The sequence below is a fragment of the Cuculus canorus genome, chromosome 2, assembly GCF_017976375.1.
Source record: "Cuculus canorus isolate bCucCan1 chromosome 2, bCucCan1.pri, whole genome shotgun sequence".
NCBI lineage: Eukaryota > Metazoa > Chordata > Aves > Cuculiformes > Cuculidae > Cuculus > Cuculus canorus.
The window spans coordinates 15,177,599-15,199,867 of NC_071402.1; the positions used below are offsets into that span (position 1 = coordinate 15,177,599).

The window sequence follows — 22,269 nt, forward strand, 5'->3', positions numbered from 1 at the left end:
ACCTCTTCGGTTCTCCATGATTTTTAGTGCCGATAAGCTATGTATATCCCCACTGCAGTGATTAATGCTTTCTAACAGCCGAAAGCCGCAGTTCCCAGTAGGCCACATCCAGTGATGCACTCCAGCTGCTCTGCATGTCTCCATAAACACAATGCTGTCACCAAGCAAGCCCTTGGCTGGAGCTGGGGAATAGCTGCTCCATGTTGAGGGAATGCTGGGAAAGAGATCAAAGTCCCTTGAGGAGCTGGATGAGGGAGCTGGATGAGCAGCTCTTCTCAAGAGCGCAGAGGAGATGTTTAAGTGTGCACTTGTTTGTTTGTCTGAGCATGTGCTAGTGCTGGGGTTAAGAGGAAGAGGTCATACAAGCATTAGCAGAGTATATGGAGTTTTCAGTGCTGATATGTCATGTCTTTCCTCACTTGAAGACAAAAGCATCACTGGACTCTTTCCAGCAGTGCACAACACATTTCCAAGCCTTTCACTGCCCCAATCTATTTGCAAGTATACTTCATCATTTACTGAGATAGTTTCCTCTGCTAAAATGATGTTAAAGCCAGTTCAAAGCTGCAGGAGATCATTTTGAACCTTCACTTATTACTGTCTGCAGTGATCTGAGGCTTCATATAACAAGTCATAGATGACCATACCAGTTTTGACCTCTGATGTGGCAGCATTGCCCCAAAAGAGTTGAAGTCATATTGAGATCAAATGCAGGATGACACATAAGCTGACAGGCTGCACAGAAGGTGGAGGGGCTACTGGTTTATCTGAAGGAGGGCACGGCCTGAGCTGCACCCACTAGCTTCCAAAGCATGCCTGGGGAAGGGTCTGGCTCCGGTCTCATGTCCTTTTGCTTCCCAACACTAACCCTCTCCTATGCAGACTGGTGTTTAGAAGGGAAAGAAACAAATCAGTGCTGTAAAATAACAGTTCCTTAAAAAAAAGCCTCTCTCTGTGCACGGCACACAGCTTGCTGAGCCCGTCTCCTCTGCACCTCAGGCCTTCTGCCAGCTCTGTTTCGGTCCCTGGCCAGAATTTCAGTGAAAGTACGCATCTACTTTGGCGTTCACTGAGTGAGGAAGAGCCCACAAGCTTGGAAAGCACCAACCAGCTGCTGAGACCCACGCAGCATGGCTCTTGGGTATTCGGCTGTTCCTTGTCCCAGCTCCATGCCACCCACCTCTGCCGTGCAACCCTGCCACTCCTGCCCCACCCCTCTTCCACTCCTGCCTTGCACCAACACATGTGCAGCTGGAGGAGAATAACCAACACTTTGTTCTGCATTGGACAATGCTTTTCCCACTCCTCTGAAACCTTTCCTGTTTTTCTAAAGCTAATCTGGCATCTGCAAATGCATTTTCATAATGGCACCTATTCAGATTAGTTTCCTTTTACACACTGATGAATTCCACCTGCTTGGAGCTCCCTCAAGTCAAGGAAGAGAGACTACACGTGTTCAGCGAACATGGGGCCTTGAGGCCTGGATTCTCTGCACCTTATAAACACGATACCTGCATCTCCATCTTTTATGAATGTACCTATGCTCCGCAGACTGTAGATAAGCCTACCTGTGAAGGTTCTCAACCAGCATGTTAAACTCTTCACAGTGCAACCGTGGTAAACAGTACTTTTTTCTCATTTCGATTACAAGACATTCACTTTGAACGACCATGAACTTAAGCTTGAACTCCTTCTGTCTTGTATAAAACTGCAAGGCAGATCCTGGCCCTGAAATACAAAATTCAGAGACCTGTTCCAGCTCATCCTACCTAAGTGTAAAGCTAGTAAGCGTGTCCAAAAGTTGGTAGGTCCTGAACCTGTAAGCAGATACAGGAAAAAAAGCTGTGTTATAATTAACAGAATCATGTCTCCTAGGCTGTTTTACTGAAACGTGGTGTATTTTGCACATAGTGCAAAAAAAGTGTAGACTACTTTTATACTGCCTTTGAAGCATCAGGATTGCAACAGACATTTGTCAAAAGTTACTTGGGAACTGAAATACAGAGTATCTTGCTCCTATTGAAGTGGTATGTTCTGCTCAGTGCATTAACATTTCTTTTTTTTTCAGCTGCCTTAAAATAGATATGCAGATAAGTGTTTCTGTGTACATTTTGTCTTTCCAGTAGGTTTGCCATCTATTTGCAGCCTATTTTCAAATACACGCGACTTACTCTAGCATGAAAAGCCAGTGTTGAATCACATGTATTTCAGCAGTCTTTTCAGTTTATATATGAGGATTTATCGTCTTTAATTTAACAAGTTTACAGAACATAGCCAACTGCTTTTCTTTGCTTCCAAATAAAGTATGGAAAGTACAGACTGTCGCAAGGGAAGCAGAAGATGAAAAGGCCCATCTGGGTATCTTTTTTCTGTTGCAGCTGTTAAAAACTGAAACCTATTCTCTGTCAGAAAAACAGAATTTGGTAGTTAATATGAAAAGGAATCTTCATATGTTATTTATATAATGCACAGAGCGTGTGGCTCTTTCAAAAACCAAACCCATTCCTGCATTAGATAAATACAACTGCAAGAAAAGCACAACAAGAACACAATGGAATCTGGAAGATTATAAAATTGCATATTAAGTTCTTATTCTCCACCTTTCCTACCAGGGCAAAATATTGAAAAATAGGCAGAGTGGTCTTTATATTTAGCATATGCAGCTGAATTACCGGGGGTGAAGTTACTGTCCCTATGTATGGGAAATGCTAGGGAAGGACTGTCACACGACGAACAATTGAGCCCCTCTGCATGGCATTGTCACAGGGGAAACTGGGCTTATATTGAAAACAAAGTAGTGTTGCAGCACTTCAAAGACTAGCCAAAGGTTTGTGTTTTACTGAGATAAATCAAGGCACTCTCTGTAAAAATGTGATTGTTTATAATTTTTAGCATGGAGTATACAGAGTGAATGCTTGGATACACCCAACAGCTGATGTGATCCAGGTATTAGATCCACTAGAAAAATGATACCAAAAAACCCCTATATGTTAATTTAGAAGGAGAATACCTATGACCTTCTAAGTTAAAGATTTATGAAATAGTTCAATGGCACTTATAAATTGCTATCTGCAGTTGATACTTCCAAGAAAAGGGCTTCTAAAGAGAAATCTAGATTTAAGGAAAAAGTATATATTACATATATATAGCAAGTTTTCACATACAAAGTAAGAGCTAATCATACAAAGTAAGTCAGCTAACCATAAGCAACTGGATAGCTGAAGTAAATATAACAGCACTCACCATGAGAGAGGGGAAATTTGTCAACAAAAGCAAAAGAAGTCATACTCTGTTAAATATTTAATCTACTTCCACAATTATAACAAACTTTCAACTGTATCATGCATCTTGATGCTTAAAAGTAAATGCACCAATCATCTTGCTAACGGAAATTCCGCTGTATAAAAGGCACAAAGTCCTTGCAAAGAAAAAATTAAATTCACATTTTAAGACTTTTCTGCAATGACAGGGAGATAGCATATGTCAATATTTACTGTTCTCACTAAGTCACTACAAAATGTTTGTTTTCATCTCTGAAAGTAATTTGCGCAGGGGAATTTTGCTGATACAAAATTAACTCTTGAGTGGTGGATAAGCACCTGACTCTGTGTTAAGCCAGCAGAACATGTGCCTCCTGGGAATGCATTTGGTCTGAACAGGTGCAAATGACTCAATAAAACTGCATAGGTTACTCTTAGCAGTACTGACCCAATTCTAAAGTGGCAAGTAATTATCACATGAGATTTCAGATCTTAAACATTTCTGCAAGGTGAGCAGCTGTTTCTTCGTGCATTCCCTCTCCCGCAGCTTTCATACCCAGCAAGTCCTCAGAAGAAGACAGGAACGCTTAGTGGGTCACTTTAGTGGTTCTCTGCTGCTGAGGCCAAAGGTGTAGAGGGTAAGTGCTGCAGAAAGCGCCATGAGCAATAATGAACCAAAAAGTCATGCCAGAAAGAGCTCTGTGGTTGCCCTTTTCCTTCTTGGACATCTCAGTATCTCTGTTTTCCAGACTGACCAAGGGCTGTGACTATGTGTGGACATTCACACTCTCCTCCGTCTGCCCTTAGCTCATCCTTACTTTGGTCTGATCTACCCTGGAGCTAGCGGAGAATTTCCTTCTTTTACTGCATGCGAATTTTAACCACAGCAGCTAACCTGTCTCACCATTTCCATAGGAAGAGCCATGGAAGATCCAGTCTCCTAGAGGAAAGCCTTATCTGTTAATACTACAAAGCTCTGTGTATTTCACCATACTAGAAATGGGCTTTTCTACAGCTGAGGAATGTATTCTGTGCACCTTTTGTCCCTGCCCTTATTGAATGTGCATCACTGTGTTTCTAACTCTTCACACAATCTTCATTCCTATATTCTGGCAAATACCATCAATGATGTCCACAAATTCAGAATTACTGGCAATTACATTGCCAACACAAGTCTTCAAGAAATGTACAGTGCATAATACCCTGCTACCTAATTTTATTTTTATTCCACAATACCTGGGGGTACCAGTCTATAGGGAAGAACATCTGGCTCCTATTTGTGAAAATGGTGGTTAGTAGGTTATGATTTGCAAGTTCCAGTGGGACTTTGGAAGGAAACAATTCAGCACTTAAGCACGTTTCATCATTTTCATGTATGGCAGGGGAAATATGTATAGTTATATATGCCCAAAGAGATCAGGAAAATTATTTTTAAACTGAAACATTTGATGTTTTTACAGCACTTATACAATTCCTCTTAAACCACTGTTCTCCTTTTTAGAATTATCATCAGTGTTCATTTCCTGTGTGAAACCTGGTTTGTGTCTGACCAATTAAAGTGAAGATAAATGTGACAGGAAGCTGTTTTGAATACAGTACCTCAGCTGCAAATTAAAGCTTCCCCAAGTAACCGAAATGAAAGTCAATACCATTAAAAATAAATTGCACAATTCAGTTGCGGCTGGAAAATTACTACCCAGACTGGCAACCCAATGCAACTATTTCTATTACTTTTTATTGCATTAAGTAAGGTAATAAATACTTCATAAGAAGAGTAGAGCAAGCTCTATTTTATTCCATATTGTGGGTCTCAAACAATACCACTAGCAAAAGATTGCCTTTAGGGCAGGAAAATGTTATATTCTTCACTCCTGCACAGTCAAGAGTCTTTCTGCTGGTTCTGCCCAACAAGGATGCCAATTAGTGTCAAGTAATATTTTGATACTACTGATGAGATACAAAACAAAGGGAGCATAGTATGGTGAAATGAATTTACTGTACTAAGAGATAGAAAAAAAAACTCTTTTTTTTTTTTTCCTTCACAATTGGACCTAGAATTCAGTGAGACAAGGAGGGAAAAAATACCATTCCTGCTGTTTTACAGTTTATATTCCAGTTCCGTACTGGGAGTTCTCATTTCAAGTTCCCTTCTCAGAAAAAAACGGCATAACATAAACTTAAAATGCACAGATCATACCCATCTGCTAAGGTGAAGCCCAACCCAGCTGCGTGTTAGTACTGCTGGTACCTAACACTATCTAGACAAATTGTGTCAGTGAAATCCAGAGAATGAAATCTGCTTAGGAGTGTGCACAAAACATGTCCACTGCTAAAGATAAATCTCAAGGATGACACAGTTTTATTTTGCCTCCAGCTTCCCCATCAAGCCAGTGTGAAATCCTGAGTTACCTTTCCCCCAGTGACAGTTGAGTGAGGAAGATGATGGTATCTTGAAGTGAAAAGGCCACTTCCTCAGCAATCAACTAATTCCCAGCACCCTGTTTGTGCCTCTTCCCAAGTTTCAAATCACCTTCTACAAGAGCACTTTGTGTGCTCTTTTGAATACTAGAAGAGGATGGGCAGGGGATAAATCCGCAACACTGGCCAGCACAATCCACCAAGGTGAGCAGGACCACTCAGGAATACTCCAGAAACCCAACTTGACAGATGCAAAATCATTTCCCTGCCAATGTGCACTGCTGATCATTAGCCTTCATTAACTAAACAATAGTTGATTTGGAATAAAAGCCACATCCTGACTTTCTGAGCTCTGCAAAGTAAATCCAGCTTTGCACAAGTATCAAGTCCTGACTATTTCTTCTGCAATAACATAAACAGGAGTTTAAATTTCATTTTTGCCCTTTATTTTTTCCATGTTATTTAAGTAAAGTTTACCTCACATATAATACAAAGAAAACACTTGGGTAAAAATAGGAATGAAATAATCAGTTATAAAGAGGAGGGGTAGCACACCTTCCCTATCCGTCAAGCTCCAAGCAGTTGGCACCCTATAAATCAGAGGAAGCACAGAAGTAATTATAGAACTGGAAGCTGATTACTGTAAACATTCAGAAGTAGCTCCTAGTAATTGGAAGCTAAAGATAATGTGAACATGATTACAACCACGAGGGAACTGTGCAGGTCACTTATGCCCCATTTTCTGTCTATTCCTTAAAACTAGGTTTTCTTACAAAGCACCAAGCAACCCAGTCCATCTAGCATCTTGTATAATAACAATCTGATGATCTGGTGAATTGTTCGTTCTCTGACAGAATTAGGGTTGATTTGACAACATTTGAATCACCAAGATCTGCTGTGCACTAACAGCTACTGCCAGTCTGTTCTGTCATCTCCTGGCACCCCTTCGTCAATCCTAGAGGCACCGTGAAATGTCTGAGGTAGAAAATGCTTAGTCAAAAGAAGCGAAACTTGCACTGACAGAAGATGCTGACAACATGCAAAATCGGTTTTAGAGCCAGGGACGTTTGTTTCTTCACCCTCAGGGCAGGATGGAGAGAAAACTCTGTCTCCTCCACCCTTAACAGAGGTAGCTCCTTAGTGAAGGTGCATCTGCCAGACACATTGTGCTGGACCATGAAGAAATATTTGGTTCTTGTGTCAAAGAAGTTACACCACCAGGACAGCTGTAACACTTCAGCTGAAAGCTGTACCTTCTTTCTTGTCCAAACATACTAGAAAAATTCTGCAACCAAGAGGGAAAGCTGCTTTTCTGGCATCAGATTGTGCTCTGTTTCTGTTCTCAAGCAGGAATATATATAGAACCTGTCATTCTTACTCTACACACAAAATTCAGCTTATTTGTGGCTCTAATCCCTACTCAATCCTTACAAAGGTATTTACCTCAGTTACATGTATCACTGATAATAAATTCTATAAGTTAATTATCACAAGTGTAAAGCATCAATTTTCATTTCAAGTATTTAGAACTTGGACATATTACAACCAAGAAGACAACAGCCCTTCCACATGATTTGACCTGAAGAGAGTACTACAAGAAGTGTAGCTTTTGCTACCTGGCAGTAAATTTCTCACCATGCTGTATAATCCCATGCTCCAAAAGTCTGCGGCCAAGCTGCTCTGCTTCGGTCCGTGTCGTGGCCTCTCCTTCTTGGATCAGCCAGTCAATGAACTCCGATGCCACGAAGGTCCGTTCATACTTGACGCCTTCCTCTTCCCTGGCTTGCAGAAGAGTGTTTTCAGAACTCATCAGCCTGGTATGGGGAGAAAAAATTCACAGGGAAAATGATTCTTCAAATAAGCAACTCCAGATTTATTGCGGCAAATCTCACTGATATTAAGCAAACAGATGTGAACCTTTCACTAAATCTTTCCTCAAGCTATCAATCTAAATTTAGGATGTGAATTACAAATGCTCAGTCAAAAAATATTATGTTTTATATCTCTGTGTGAAGTCAATGATTTCTTGTTTTATCCCTAAATGAAAACAAGATTTTTCAGTTTCACATTTCTCCTGTTCAGTTCTTTCACTTCTCTAAAAGTTAATGTATAATGACTTTGAAACAAAATTAGTCTAATTAATTTTTACAGTTCGCAGGACTATGTCCCAAAGTCATGTAGATGATTTTGAAAATTGTCTGCATAATCTTTGAAACAGATGCAGAAAAATGCAAGAGGAAGAAAAAAACGTAGTTCTGTGGCTTTGATGGTTGGTAAGTATTTAGCGTACAACACCCAGTGATGCAGCTGCAATCAGTGAAGTTACAGACCTGAACGCATCTGGGTCTCATAGTCTCTGCGTCTCTGTTGGCTCCACGTAACACCAGAGTTCAGAGGTGTCACCGAACCTCCTAGCAAACAGTACGCACCTAGCTAAATAAACTAATAAAATTCTTCGCTGTTCAAGTAACCTACACAAATGGCATACTATTAAAAAAAAAGCCTCAGTATTTAGTTAATGCAAAGGTAAGGCTGACAGTTTGAGAGAGGAGACAATTTGAAAGAAGAAATGAAGATTGCTCACTTCAATACAGAAGCCTGATATTTTTTGTTTTGAGACTTTTTTTGAGACTGAGCACCACAGCCTCCTTATTTCCTAACTTCATTTTTCTTCATAATTATTTATTATAGTTTAATAATAGGACAAGTGATAAAACTTTCAGAACAGCAGCTCAAGAATGACATGAGTTGTTTTTTTTCCCATATAAGACCAAGTTCTCACCATTATTTTGAAATTAAGGGCACAACTGAACTACAGCAGAAAAATTCTGAAAAGTTCGCTCTACTCATCAAAAATTTGGGTTCGAATTTGAATCCATACATGGGCCATCTCATGGGCAAGTCCAGAATTCATGGAATATAATGTCACCTCCTTTGGAGGCTTCACAAAATTCTGTGCCATAGGAACACAGAGAAAAGCTGCATTTGGAATTAAAATGAGGAGGTTTGACAGGACCCAGCCCTTGTGGTTTCACCTGAAAGATTTATTCTCTTGACTTTAATGAGAGCTAACCAGAAGCCTTAACTGACTGGATCTGACCACCAGGCAGCAGATCATCAAACCAGGCAAAAGCTGCTCAGCCACAGCTGTATGTCATCGGCAGATATAACAAATTGCTAGTTTCAATGTTGGTGTATCCTTGCCAGCACCTATGAGCTGAGTAAGAACTAAGAAAGTCAAAATTAGCTGAAGCCAGCGATGAGGCCAAAAGCAAGAGTATGTGCCACAGGGGACAAGGTATTGACTCCAGATTGCAAAGACTTCATTCTTTTTCATATTTTGATTTAAAAGCATCTGCATGCAGGGAAACATTTTGTCCCACGCTAACCACATCTACAACCAAGGGACTATCTTTAAATGTGTCTCATTCAGCAGGCTTTTTTCCCATCAGAAAAAAATGCAAACCCAAAGCTTGTGTCTTTTCATACCATCTGCTTCATGGTTACCCAGAACTCATTACCCAGGCTCTACAGGCACTAAATAAAAAAACATCGGGATTGTACTAGTTGTTCTTTGATGAGTCTATAATTACTTGACCAGCTCATTGAAGTTGCAGATAGAAAGGTCCTTGAAAAAGAGATGCTAATTGTTAGATTTTTAAAGAGACACAAAAGAAATCTGGAAAAATATCAAGTGGAAAAACACTCAGCTTGACATTTCACACCCTTCTGCATGTGCCCAGAATAGCACTGCAAAGGATTTGGACTTGTGAACAAACAGACACGACAAACTGACAGTTTAACAAACCCAGAAGCAGCAATCCATAGGCTTACACTGCTAAGTGAAGTAAATCACTGTAACTCCACGGCTGTCAACAAAGCTGTGTCAATTTACACCAGCCAAAATCCTGGCTTTTCATTAGCCAGAACTGGATAGTGCCTCTACCTCTTACATTTTCTCTTTGTTTGAAAAAAATATGAGACTACTCATGTCAAAACATATTATTTGCTAAAACTGGTGTTGTCCTGCATTAAGGGAATGTATTTAGCCTAAAAGTGAAATTCAAACCCTTTTCAAAGAAAAATTTAACCTTGTTTTATCTAAATAACCACACCAGAGGATATATTTGACTTAACCACTGATGAGTTAAAATGAAAGTGATTCAAAGAATGCAGTCTCAGAATTATCTGAATGATTTCCTGAAATTAAAACCATAAATCTGCTCTTCTTTCACTGTGCAATCTGGTTGAAAAACCTCAGTTGGAGTCAAGATCTTGAGATGACTTGTAACTCTTAAACCTGACTGCAGCAGAAACAACAATCCCGTGTGCCTGAACAAAGCTTACTGAGAATTGCGAATATCATAAAAATACGATGTCTGAGCAAGTAGATTTTTTTTAAAAAAGCTATGAGAGGTCTGTGATGGATTTACTTAAGATTTGCAGGGAGGGTTTTGTTGAACAGGAAACATGCTTATCTCATTCAATCTATCTGGTCAGTCCTGCAGAGCACGAAAATTAACACTGTGCTTGGACTTAACAAACCATTCAACAATTTTCAGACAAGACTATACAAAATCTAGTAGGCTTCACATTTAGAACTTGAAGTTCAAAGTATGTTCACAGAAAGGATTACCAAAGTTTGCAATGATGTGCAGGGAATCTGAATGGATTTATGATATTCAGGGAAAATGAAGGGAGAATACAACCAGAGACTGATTCTAAATCTAATTTCACAGGTATGGCCACTGAAGATGTCTACGGTAGGTGAAAGAGGAGAGGAGAGGAGAGGAGAGGAGAGGAGAGGAGAGGAGAGGAGAGGAGAGGAGAGGAGAGGAGAGGAGAGGAGAGGAGAGGAGAGGAGAGGAGAGGAGAGGAGAGGAGAGGAGAGGAGAGGAGAGGAGAGGAGAGGAGAGGAGAGGAGAGGAGAGGAGAGGAGAGGAGAGGAGAGGAGAGGAGAGGAGAGGAGAGGAGAGGAGAGGAGAGGAGAGGAGAGGAGAGGAGAGGAGAGGAGAGGAGAGGAGAGGAGAGGAGAGGAGAGGAGAGGAGAGGAGAGGAGAGGAGAGGAGAGGAGAGGAGAGGAGAGGAGAGGATTCAGGCTACAAGGAGCTTTGTGGTCACACAGAAGGGAGATAGGGAAAGGGAACTTCTCAGCAAAGGGACAGTCCTAATGTTCCCATGTCCCAGGGGAGATCACAGGGCATTTACCCAAAACAGTTGTCTGAATGTAGGGAACCTGCGTAACACATCCATTCCTCTGCCTCTGCAACAATCTGCTGGCTTTACTGACGCATTCTGCTCATCTTACCCATTGAGGATACAAATTTGCACAGACTGATGTTGGATAACACTTCCACAATCTTGGCAAGCACAAACTATGCTGGCTTCTGAATGTAACAGTACTCCAGCTCTAATGCAGTGGGCGGAGAAGAGCAGGAAATAATATTATAAGTCTATGTTAAAGCAGCAAAACCTACAAAATCAGCAACATCTACAAAATTAAACAGATTTTAAAATATTGTCGGATTCAAACTGATTTCCTTTGGCTTAGCTACATATCTTTTGAAATTAGGCCTACAGGCATTTTGATAAACAATTTGAATATACTGGCAAGTCACTTCATGTCTGTGCATGAATACTTTTCTCCAGGTGTTGCCATTTAATAACTAGTTTAATTGCACAGAATTAGTATTTTCTTTCTCAACACTATCAGCAAAGCAATTCAACAGGTCTATTATGCCTACACATTTCATTGTAGAACTCCTTCTGTAGTAGTCTGACTTTCAGTATTAAGAGTTCAAAATGCATCCAATGAAACTGTCAAGGTATTGCTAATAACCGCATGGACAAGGAACTTAAGGAAATCCAGGTGCACCACAAGTTCGATTTGCTACAACAAACCAGGTGATGCCCAGATAGCCTAGGTATGCATTCTGACCTTCCATGAATATAAAATATTTCCAATGATCCATGGAGAATTTTTACTAACTCTGACTATCACACTGGTTTTGAAATGCTGTGCATTTTTAATCTATACTATATTTAGCACTCAGGGCTGGTTTTAAAAGTTTCTGAACCCTTTAGATATGTTGCCTAGGAGCCACCCTCTCATGAGAATGCAGTTATATTTAGATATAGGTGCTACTTTTGGCATTAACTCCTTTTCCAAGGTGGGAACAATGCATACTGTTATGAACATTTTTCTGCTTGTACAGCATTGGACAAACTGGACACTAGACATTGGTCTGGGGATAGTTCTAAAGGCAGAGAAATGGATATGGAAGCAGACAGTGGTAGAAGAGAGTTTTTCCCACCGTGGCTCTTTTCACGCAGAGGACTGTCATCAGCTTCACCAACAAAAAATTATTTTTCTCACAGAAGAATCAAAATATAAATATAGAAAACAAATAGAAAAAAGGTTTGCAACTGTAGACACGCTGATTGGTTTTTCATAGTATTGGCCAAGCCTGCAGGCCCTGTGTGTTACAGAGTCTAAAGGAGCAACAGCCATGCTTAGGAAAGCACAGGAGATTTTGGAGATGGGTAATTCAATTCATCTACTCCAGCAGATCCAATGGAAGATTCTTTTCCAGTGGTGTATTTTCTTACGTCTTATGAAGTATTTTACTTTACTTTAAATAGTCAAAGTCACTGAGTCTCAGTTAATTTTATACTATGGGTGCAACAAAGCAAGTGGCATTTACAATTACTGGTTAATTTTTCAGTTTAATTGCTCCTTCACCAAACTGACCTTCAGATCCTTCTGACTTTGAAAACAATATTTATCATCAGCTTTTAAACTTGGGATTTTTCTGAGTGCTTTTTTCTAAGATGGAAAAAAAATTACTCCAGCCAGAAGACACAGCATCTCCTGGTTGCTGCATGTTTCTGCTGTAACCAAACAGAAGAGTGGGTGGGATTCAGTCTGGAGCAATGCTTCAATCTTTTTGTTAAATAACATATCACAACTTTTGTATTAGTTTGTAGTATATGCCAACATGCATTTTATTCACTCTGCTTGAAAGTACCATGTCATGATCTCTACATCCTGAATAAAAATGTCATTAATTATAGATTGGAAAGTATGGTTAAGCTGCCTAGTTATTTGACGGAAGCAATCCAGAGGGATATGCAGTATCTCAGCATAATCATCTGTTTCAAATCTTAATTAAATACTCTTAGTTGGGACTTTTTTGAAACTGCATTTAATATAACTTTCTGATGTAGAAGCTTAGCTTCGCAGACTGGAACACTGAAGATAAATTTCACCTATTATTTAAAATCACTCCTCTCGGTGAAGATAAAAGTCTTAAAAGATATATAGCCACTTGTTCAGGACATGTTGATGTACTAAAATTTTAGGTATTGTGATAACAATTTTACATGACAAATCATCCATTACTGATTATTTTTACAGAATACAGTTCAAGGGCTTAAATTTTCTTATAAAGTTCTTATAAAGTATGCATTCACAACCCAGAACAGAAGAAAATGCAATTTCATTTTAAACAAACTGCTACAAGCGAACATGACAGGAAAGCAAAAGAGAGAGAGAGCAGGGTTATGAAATAAAGTCATGGGATTACCCAGAACCTTTACTACATGATTTTAAACCCTCTCACTATTCAAAAATAGATTAACAAGTATCATTTCCCTCCTGTGGTACTGTTATCAACACATTAGGGATACTGAATGCAACATACTTTTCATATAGTCTTTGTCCTCTCATGAACACCTTCACCTCATTGTCCAGTGGAAACGTCCCATCATCTTTTCTGAAGCGGTAGAACAGTTTGACATCCTTGAATTCCTTATGCTCATCACAGACTGAAATGTAAAATAAGTTAAAAAAATCTTCATATAGACATCAAGGACTTGAGGATCCATTTACCAGCTATTGCTGCTGAACTCCAAATCAAGCATGTATGGAGCCTAAACCCCTGTATTTTTAAGCATACAGCTTTATTGCATTCTAATAACTGATGAAAGGCTATAGAAGACTTTCAGATAGGTAGCCAGATTTCTAGGGGAGGGGGATAAATGTTCATCAGTTTTGTGAGCATTACTACAAACATACAGAGCAAAAAAGCATACTGTGTACCCAGAAAACCTTTTGATCAAAACAGTCTGTTAGCTTGTGCGTTTAAAAGGCCACCAATGTAGAAGACCTAATAATTTAAGGATTGGTAAACTTCTTAAAGTTACTTGTATCCGTTGAGCAATGCTGTAGGAAAACTGAGACAGACTGTAGAAACAGCTAAAATCAAAGCCTTCTCCCCTCTTAAAATTGTCTCGATTGCTCTGCCATGCCAGCTAGCCAATGGTAGTGACAATAGGAGCATACTGAGAAAGGCTAAATACAGATTTTTAAGAGAGCAGCTGACAGTGGACTCTTGTAAATGCGGAACAGAACTCCATCAAGGGCATAAATTAATGGGAAAGACATCCCAACTAAGCAGCTCCTAGCAGAATTGTCAGCCACATAGATGCGCTCACCTTCCACGCCAGAGGAAGGAACTGGTACCCTTTTCACTTAGACAGGAGTTGAAGGGATGCTCTAAGCATCTTGCAGAACCTAACTAAACCTCTCTGAATTTGCCCTAGCTCACTTCACAAACTATTTTATTATATTTCAAAGCAACAAATGAAAATTTTCAAGAAATACCTGCTCTATGTTAATATATACACACATACAGATAAAATCTGCATGGAAGTTGCAGTGTGTGATTGGATCCTGAGGTAGAAAAAATTTAAAGGCTGTTAAAGCTTTAAACAGACATTCAACAATAAAACACTTATTGCTCAATTAAATTAAGTCACTCAGGCTTCCACGCAACCCTTCACTGACATTTTCTCAACAGAGGATTAAGTAGTCAGATTTGAATACCCTATAATTACTATATTCTTTAACTATCTACCAGGAGTCACAGTTTCCATAACAACCCAGAATTTTAATTTAATAGCTGAGCAGAAGCTGTAGAAGTGGCTCTCATTCAATATGTGCATTTCTTCGTTTAATTAAGGTGCTGTTAATGTATTACAGATAGCAGCAGCATTGCTGTACATACAGTGACCTCTGCATAAAGTCAACATTCATCTGTTCACAGTTGCTCTGTTTTCTCTTAAAAAAAAAACCCAAATGGTACATTTTGCCTTTTTTGAGAGGAGTAATACTACACACTTGAAATCAAGGCCTTGGATCTTCTTTGTTTGTGTACTTCCTAGTCTTTCTGTGCACCAAAAGGCAACTAAATGCTACCGCTGAATTAGAAGTCTCCTTTTCATCGGAGTAAATTGTTATTCAAGGAGCTGAAAGGAACAGATCTCCAATAAACAACAAGTTTAGGAGAAAATTAATTGAGGCACAGTTGGACAACTAACTTTCTTGCAACTGTACCAGCACTAATGTTTGTGCAGCTGGTGTGAGGGACAGGGCCAGAGAACTAATCCATGTGAGAAAAATGGTCTTTTTTTGCTGGCTAATTTTTCAGATGGGTTTTTCAGCTGGGAGACTGTGCACCGGGGAGCAGGGAGGCTAAGGCAGTGCGGAGAGAGGCGACAGGATCCAGCTGGGGCTGCTCTGAAGGCAGGAAAGCACAGTATCCAGTGACTTTCCTCCTGCCTTGTACCAACATGGGTAATGTCACTACACACCTCTTCAGCCTCTCTTGGTCCCTCAGGACACAGGGGACCTTGTGGAGCAGCACAGTTCAAGGGAGATGCTCCCATTCAGGCAGGATCCTACCTGTCCTATACTCAGTTGAAGAGCAGGGGCAGGATTTCTTTTTTTGACACCCACCCATAAAATCTAGCTTACAACTTTTTAGCAGCTAATATTGTACTTACCATGGTGGATAATGCTGTGATCCAACAATTTCTGCACCAGTTTAATTGCTGTCTCTCGGTCTGAGGCCTCTTTATGGTCAATAAGCCAGTCGATGAGCTCTTTGGCAACAAAGCAATTAGGGTACGTCTTAAGGTGGTGACGCCGATCTTTAATGACCTTTTCTTCATGCAGTCGGAGCCTGGGGATCAAAGTACCACATAAATATCATGTATAAAGAGCCTTCGTAACTGGCAAGATTGGGAAAAGCGTGGAGCAGATGCACCCAAGTACAGGATGAGCTTTGCAGAAGTTGGATGGAAGAGGAATAGACTTGGTCACATGTCCAACACTGGCGTCTGACCATGAGGCAACCCAGGGCAACCCAAAGCAACCATTCATTTTAACTTTAAACCTCGTACTTGGAAAAAAACTGGTTTTCTGCCCAGTGGAAAAGATTAAAAGATGAAGAACAGCACAGCATACTAAGCCCATTAAAATATTTCTTCTAGGTCAATGAAACTGTCAATAACTTGGAATTAATTTTCCTGTATTACCGCTAATATGTTCCATGTTACTTTTTTATTTTATGGTATCATTACCATAGACTTTTTTTTCAATCTCATTCATATTTTTGTAGCTATATTTTCTTCCTTGGTTGGGTAACTGCATTTTGCCTCCAGCAGTACAACAGGAATAGCACTTATGATTTAAAATTCAGGAGCAAAGCTGTTCCAATGCAATGTGGTCTAGCATGAAAAAGTTGTCCCCTACTCCAAATAAAGGAGAACTGGTTTCTCACTTGGGGAACTGTTGGTAAATGCTATCTATCTGCAAAATCTTGTCCATCATCTTGAAAGCAAACTAGTTGGCTGGTTTTCAGATATTTAGGTCAGAATGCAAGATCCTGATTAAGGTATTCCCTTATTAGCCAGGGTTCTGGCATGTTGCATCTTTATTTTTAGTCTTTTTTCTAAAAATACACAAAATGAGTAACATCACTAAATTAATGGATAGAGATTTTTTAAGTTTAAGTTTTCTGCATTCTTGTTTTCATTTTAATTAAAAATGTTAATAATACTGTTTTTGTAGTACCATGCCTATTCAATAGTTCTGAAGAAAGCATAGAAATCACAGCTCTTGGGCTCCTATCACAAACAGAAATATCGTCGATAATTTCCAAGCGGCCAGGATCCTACCTGGTAAACACTCTCACTGACTTCAAAGAAGTTCTGAATAATGCTATAGTAATTGTAGGGGGTACAGCTATCTCTGTTTTCTAGAAAGGGAGATAGCACAGATGGGTGATCACATGAACATCAAGAAACACAAAGGAGGAGTCCAAACAGTTTTCCTCTCACTGCGATTCCAAGATGAAGCATTTATTCTTCTATAGAATCCAAGTAATGGAAAATTATTGTCTGAAATTAGTGAGGAAATTATTGTTAGGGCATTAGACAAGACTTACACAGGCTTCTACCTAAAAATAGTAGCAAAGCCAGGTTTTTGGTTTGCAGCATTTAGCCTTAAACTGCACTGGAATGACCAATCTCTGATATGAATTCTAACCCAGATTTGTAAACATTATAAAAAAATGATGACTTTTATATTAAAAATACTGATAAACCAGAATTATTCCAGAAAGAAGTGCTGGTAATGCACTGTGACATTCTCTGAGCTACAATACCTCTGCTTAAAGCATATTTTCCAGGTGTGCTCCAACAGCGGTTCCCATACTTAGAAAGAAAAGCCTACACAGTTTTAATTATAGAACATGCAGTTATCAGTATGTCTCATGGAGCTTTTCATTTAAAATATATTCAAAATTCTGTTAACTTTCATCCAGTCTTATGTTGCACAATAATCAGCAAGAACACCACCAGGGAAGGAGTGTATAATACATACACAGACGCCTCGACCCACCTTTCAGTCATCAGTGTTAAGTCTAAATGGACGGATTTCATCTCACATGAGACGGAAATCCCCTTCTATGAAATTCTTTATCCAAAAATCATGTAGTGTGCCAGAACTGGTCTGGTGTTCTACAAAGGAGTCAGTAGCCAAGTGCCCCAGAAAGGAGTATTTATGTCTTAAATTTTGACGGAAGGCTTTCCTGCAGTTGGTGCGCTCTTAAGTATTTTAAGTTCTCTGTTATGTCAAAAGACTTGAGTTCTCACTGCAACCTTTTTTTCTCACTCAGAACACTTATAGGGTTTGTCTATATATCTTTTTGCCTATATTCATACAACTCACAGACATTTCATTACTTTAATTATTTCCACCCACTTGCTAAAGTGGATCCAAATTTGCTAAGAGGTTACAAAAACATTAAGTCAAACATATCACGACCACATAAGCCTCAAGAAACCTGAAAAAAAAAAATTATCCACAATTCCCAAATGGGAGTGGGAACTTCTCCTGCAATCTACAGCAATTGTAAGGATACTGAATTATGTCCAGGCTAATTTTCTTGGAACAAAGAGCAGAAAGGGAATTCAGATTCTCTCCCCGGTGGTGCATGCCATTCTGTCAGGGCTCCCTCACCTCTACAATCCTGCTAAAAATCAAACTATATGGAGGAGAAATAGCTCAATAAAATGAATTTGTACCTGGTATAGGTATAAACTACAAATATAAAAGCCTCAAGTAAAGTTATTGAGCATATATTGCAGTACGCAAACCAAAAGTTTAGGCAGGAATTATAAAACTGTGTCCATGTTCAGAAATATTTATCAGTAGCCAAATTAAACAGGATAAAAAGCAAAAAAAAATGTACTAGTCAATGAAGTTATACACTGGAACCAATGTTCAAGTGAAGTGGTAAATTCTTTATCCCTTGGCACTGAGAAACAGGCTCTCAACAAAAGACCTTGATGTTTTCTGCTTAAGTAATGTTATTCACTTATTGTTAGCTAGTCTGCATGATGACTGTAAACGACCTAACTTGACACCAGTCACACTTCTCTCACTAAAAGAAGTTTTTCTCAAGAGCTGCTAAGGAGAATTAGTTCACTGACAAACCCTCACCAGTCTGAGGGGAGAATGAGAGAAAAGAGAGAGGGTGAACAACAAGGAGCGATGGGGGGACACCTCAATTCCACAAGCCTTTGAAAAGTTGTCCTTCTTTCTACAACTTAATAGCCTAATGCCAGACAACAATCCTGTGTACACCAGTACATCATCTGTAATTCCATATATTATTCAAGATTACCTGCCAAATTTTGCCATTGGTGTCACAATCTCCCCTACCTGCATAAAACAACGTGAGAACTAAAGCCTTTGAGCAATTGCTTGGGAACTGTAACAGGCATAGGCAGCTCTTGAATATTTACAAATGGATATCTGTGGCTATTTTTCATGCTTACAACAAACAAAGACAGTCTACCTTTGCGAGCATGTATGCCAGAACAGTTTTCGTGGGGGCTTGTCTAAACAGGAGTTGCTCCTAATTAACACGTACTGGGCTCTTCCTTCCTTCTCCAAATAGAAGTACCTTCCTCCTTTGTAGCATGGAACAGTCTAACCCAGAACACACTGCTCCTGCTTTGCAGTAAACATGCTCAGAGCTAATCAGGAGCAATGTTATTTGTTGGGAAGCCATTAGGCATTTTCTGTGCCAATTGTCAGAAAAGTCGTGATAATGGAAAAATCAAAATCTTTGCCTAGAAATGAAAGACCAGGCTCTAACTTTGGAAGAAACTGCTCTTGCAGTTACATGAAATTTGCATTTTGCTTTACACCAGGGAAATTATGCATTTTCAAGTTTCTTGCATCTTTTTCTGAAACAGCGGGTAAGGATTTTGCAAAGGCACTGCCTGCAAACGAGTCTAGCTTTCCTTTTAAACCCTGCTGGCTGAAGACAGTAATGATGTCACTAACTAAACCATGGTCCAAATATCTCACCCAGCTATTTCCCTCTATTAAGCCTAGTAGTTCATGCTTGGCTAATATAGATCTTGCAGAGCACCATGCAATCCCGATTTCTATGCATGAAAAGACAAAAAGCCTAATGTTTTCTTGGTAATTTTCTGAATAATTCATCTACCATTTCCTATTACATCTTACATAGTCCCTATGTTCATCTTAGCAAGGCTCAGTAAAAATGCGCAAGGAACACGTTTGTTCCCAACACTTGATAGATAACATAGTATGAAGATTTTCATACTGTGCTCCACTCCTTCATCTAACATTCCTGAAGCAATCATACACACACAAACACACGCACACACACACACATACATATCATAGAATAGTTTGGATTAGAAGGGACCCTTTAAGGTCATTCAGCCCAATCTCCCTGCCATGGGCAGGGATATCTTCAACTAGATCTGGTTGCTCAAAGCTTCACCCAACTCAGTCTTGAACACCTCCAGGAATGGAGTTTCTACTGTCTCTCCAGGCAACCTGTTCCAATGTTTCACCAGCTAAATTGTCAAAAATTTCTCCCTTATGTCTAGTCTAAATCTCCCCTCTTTGACTCTAAAACCCTTACCCCTTGTCCTATCACAAAAGGCACTACTGAAAAGTCTGTCCCCATCTTTCTTACAAGCCCCTTTAAGTACTGAAAATCTGCAATAAGACCTCCCTGGAGTCTTCTCCAAGCTGAACGACCCCAACTCTCTCAGCCTTTCCTTGCAGGAGAGGTGTTCCATCCCTCTGATCATTTCTGTAGCCCTCCTCTAGACCCACTCCAAAAGGTCTGTATCTTTCCTCTGCCGAGGACTCCAGAGCAGGATGTAGTACTCCAGGCAGGATCTCACGGAGGGGCAGAATCACCTCCCTCAACCTGCTGGCCACACTTCTTTTGATGCAGCCCAGGATATCATTAGCCTTCTGGGCTGCGAGTACACATTGCTGGCTCATGTCCGGCTTTTCATCCACCAGTACCCCCAAGGCTTTCTCGGCAGGGCTGTGCTCATTCCCTTCACCACTCCAGCCTGTATTGATACTGAGGATTGCCCCAGCCCAGGTGCAGGACCTTGCACTTGGCCTTTTTGAGATTCACAGGGCCCACTTCTCAACCTTGTCCAGCTCCTCAGGTGTGCCACCCGCACCACTCAGCTTGGTGTCATCTGCAAACTTACTGAGGGTGCACCACTGTCGACATCATTGATAAAGATTTTAAACAGCACTGGTCCCCATACAGATCCCTGAGGGGCAGCACTGGTCACTGATGTCCATGTGGACATTGAGATGTTGACCACTACCCTCAGGATATGACCACCCAACCAATTCCTCATCCACCAAACAGTTCATCCATCAAATCCATATTCCTATAATTTAAAGGTAGGGATGTTGTGGGGGATCATGTCAAAGGCCTTACAGAAGTCCAGATAGATGACACCCATAGCTCTTCCCTTGTCCACTGATGTAGTCATTCCATTACAGAAGGCCACTAGGCTGATCAGGCAAGATCTGCCCTTAGTGAAACCAAGCTATATATAGATAGAGATATAGATATAAATAGGGATAGAGATGATAGATAGAGACAGAAGTACAGAGATGTGTGCATCCATATTTGAATATGGATATTTGTATGATATGATACATTTGTATCTATCATGTATAATGACATATATTATATACCGTATATATTATATAGATCACTGTATCACAGAATAAATCATTATAAAACAAGTTGTTTGGTTTTTTTTAGTTGAAGAAAAAAATGCCATTTAAAATGGAGATTCTTAGCAGAATTTACTAGCTACTGAACAATATTATAATTAGTCATGGCACAAAGCACATCCTGTCCCAGAGTGCTCAACTGCCGCTGATGAGTTCCAGCATGCTCATGCGTTACACCTCGCTTTAGCATATACCCTTGGTTTCAGTGTCTGTCCCAGCTTGAGCATTGCCAGTCAGCATGCATCAAACTACTAGTGTTTTATCGCCTTAAGGTAAACTCTGAGCAAACCCATATTAAATCTCTTGAAAATTAACAATTATAGGCAGAAGGGAAAAGCACTGCAGGTGTTTTCTGCTGTCTTTAAATTCATTCATAAGTTTCACATATTTGGAACTTAAGCCAAGAGAGGGATTTACTTATTTCCAAGCAAAGCAAGTCCTGATGTCCTTTGTGGTGAAAATATGTAGGCAGTAAAAATATTGCCAAAGAGGAGGACAATTCATGGAGGCTAAAGAGGATGGGTTTTCTGCACCTCTTCTCAAGGGACATCATAGGTGCTCCACTGCCAGGTAGAATTGTCCCTTTCTGTTGGAAACAGAACAAATTTGTATCCTCCCAGAGGTCACAAAATTTGGTTGTTTTCTGAACATAAGCATATACCTGTCTGCAGCACAGTAGACAGGCATCTTAATAAAACCAATATTTTCCAAATTGTCTCGGTGCCTTAGAATAATGATTCCCACTCAAAGTTAAAACTCACAGGTCAGCCGCAGACCCAATTCATTACAAAATAAGGGAGCAAACAGTGACATTTGTGTATATGTACACACCTAGAAATATATGGAACTACCTAAAATGTTCTTTACACTAAACTTTTGCGTCTGCACCATCAGCAAAAAAATTAAAATAGGCCACTGGTGATACAAACTTTGTACACAGAGGCGATCGTGAAGGTACTCTGCAAATGCAATGTATATTGCTGGAACAAGCATTTCCAGCCAGGCTTGCCAAGTCTCACTTGAAGTGTCAGCAGTTTGCTGCTGCCTGTTCCTTTTTCTATTTATGCCTCAGCTCTGCAATCACTTAGTTCTGTTACTTGATATTCAAAGGAGCTAAAATACCCTTTAAAACTTGGAGTC

General features: G+C 39.9%; 1 protein-coding gene across 1 annotated transcript in view; it reads right to left on the reverse strand.

The window, feature by feature from the left end:
- Window positions 1-22,269, reverse strand: part of DEPTOR (DEP domain containing MTOR interacting protein) — a 72,706-nt gene that overhangs the window by 28,635 nt on the left and 21,802 nt on the right. The window contains exons 2-4 of the mRNA XM_009568766.2: window positions 15,525-15,703; window positions 13,382-13,505; window positions 7,314-7,492 (exon numbers count right to left, since the gene is read on the reverse strand). Of these exons, the coding sequence (XP_009567061.1) occupies window positions 7,314-7,492; window positions 13,382-13,505; window positions 15,525-15,703 (482 nt within the window). The remainder of the gene's footprint in view (window positions 1-7,313; window positions 7,493-13,381; window positions 13,506-15,524; window positions 15,704-22,269) is intronic.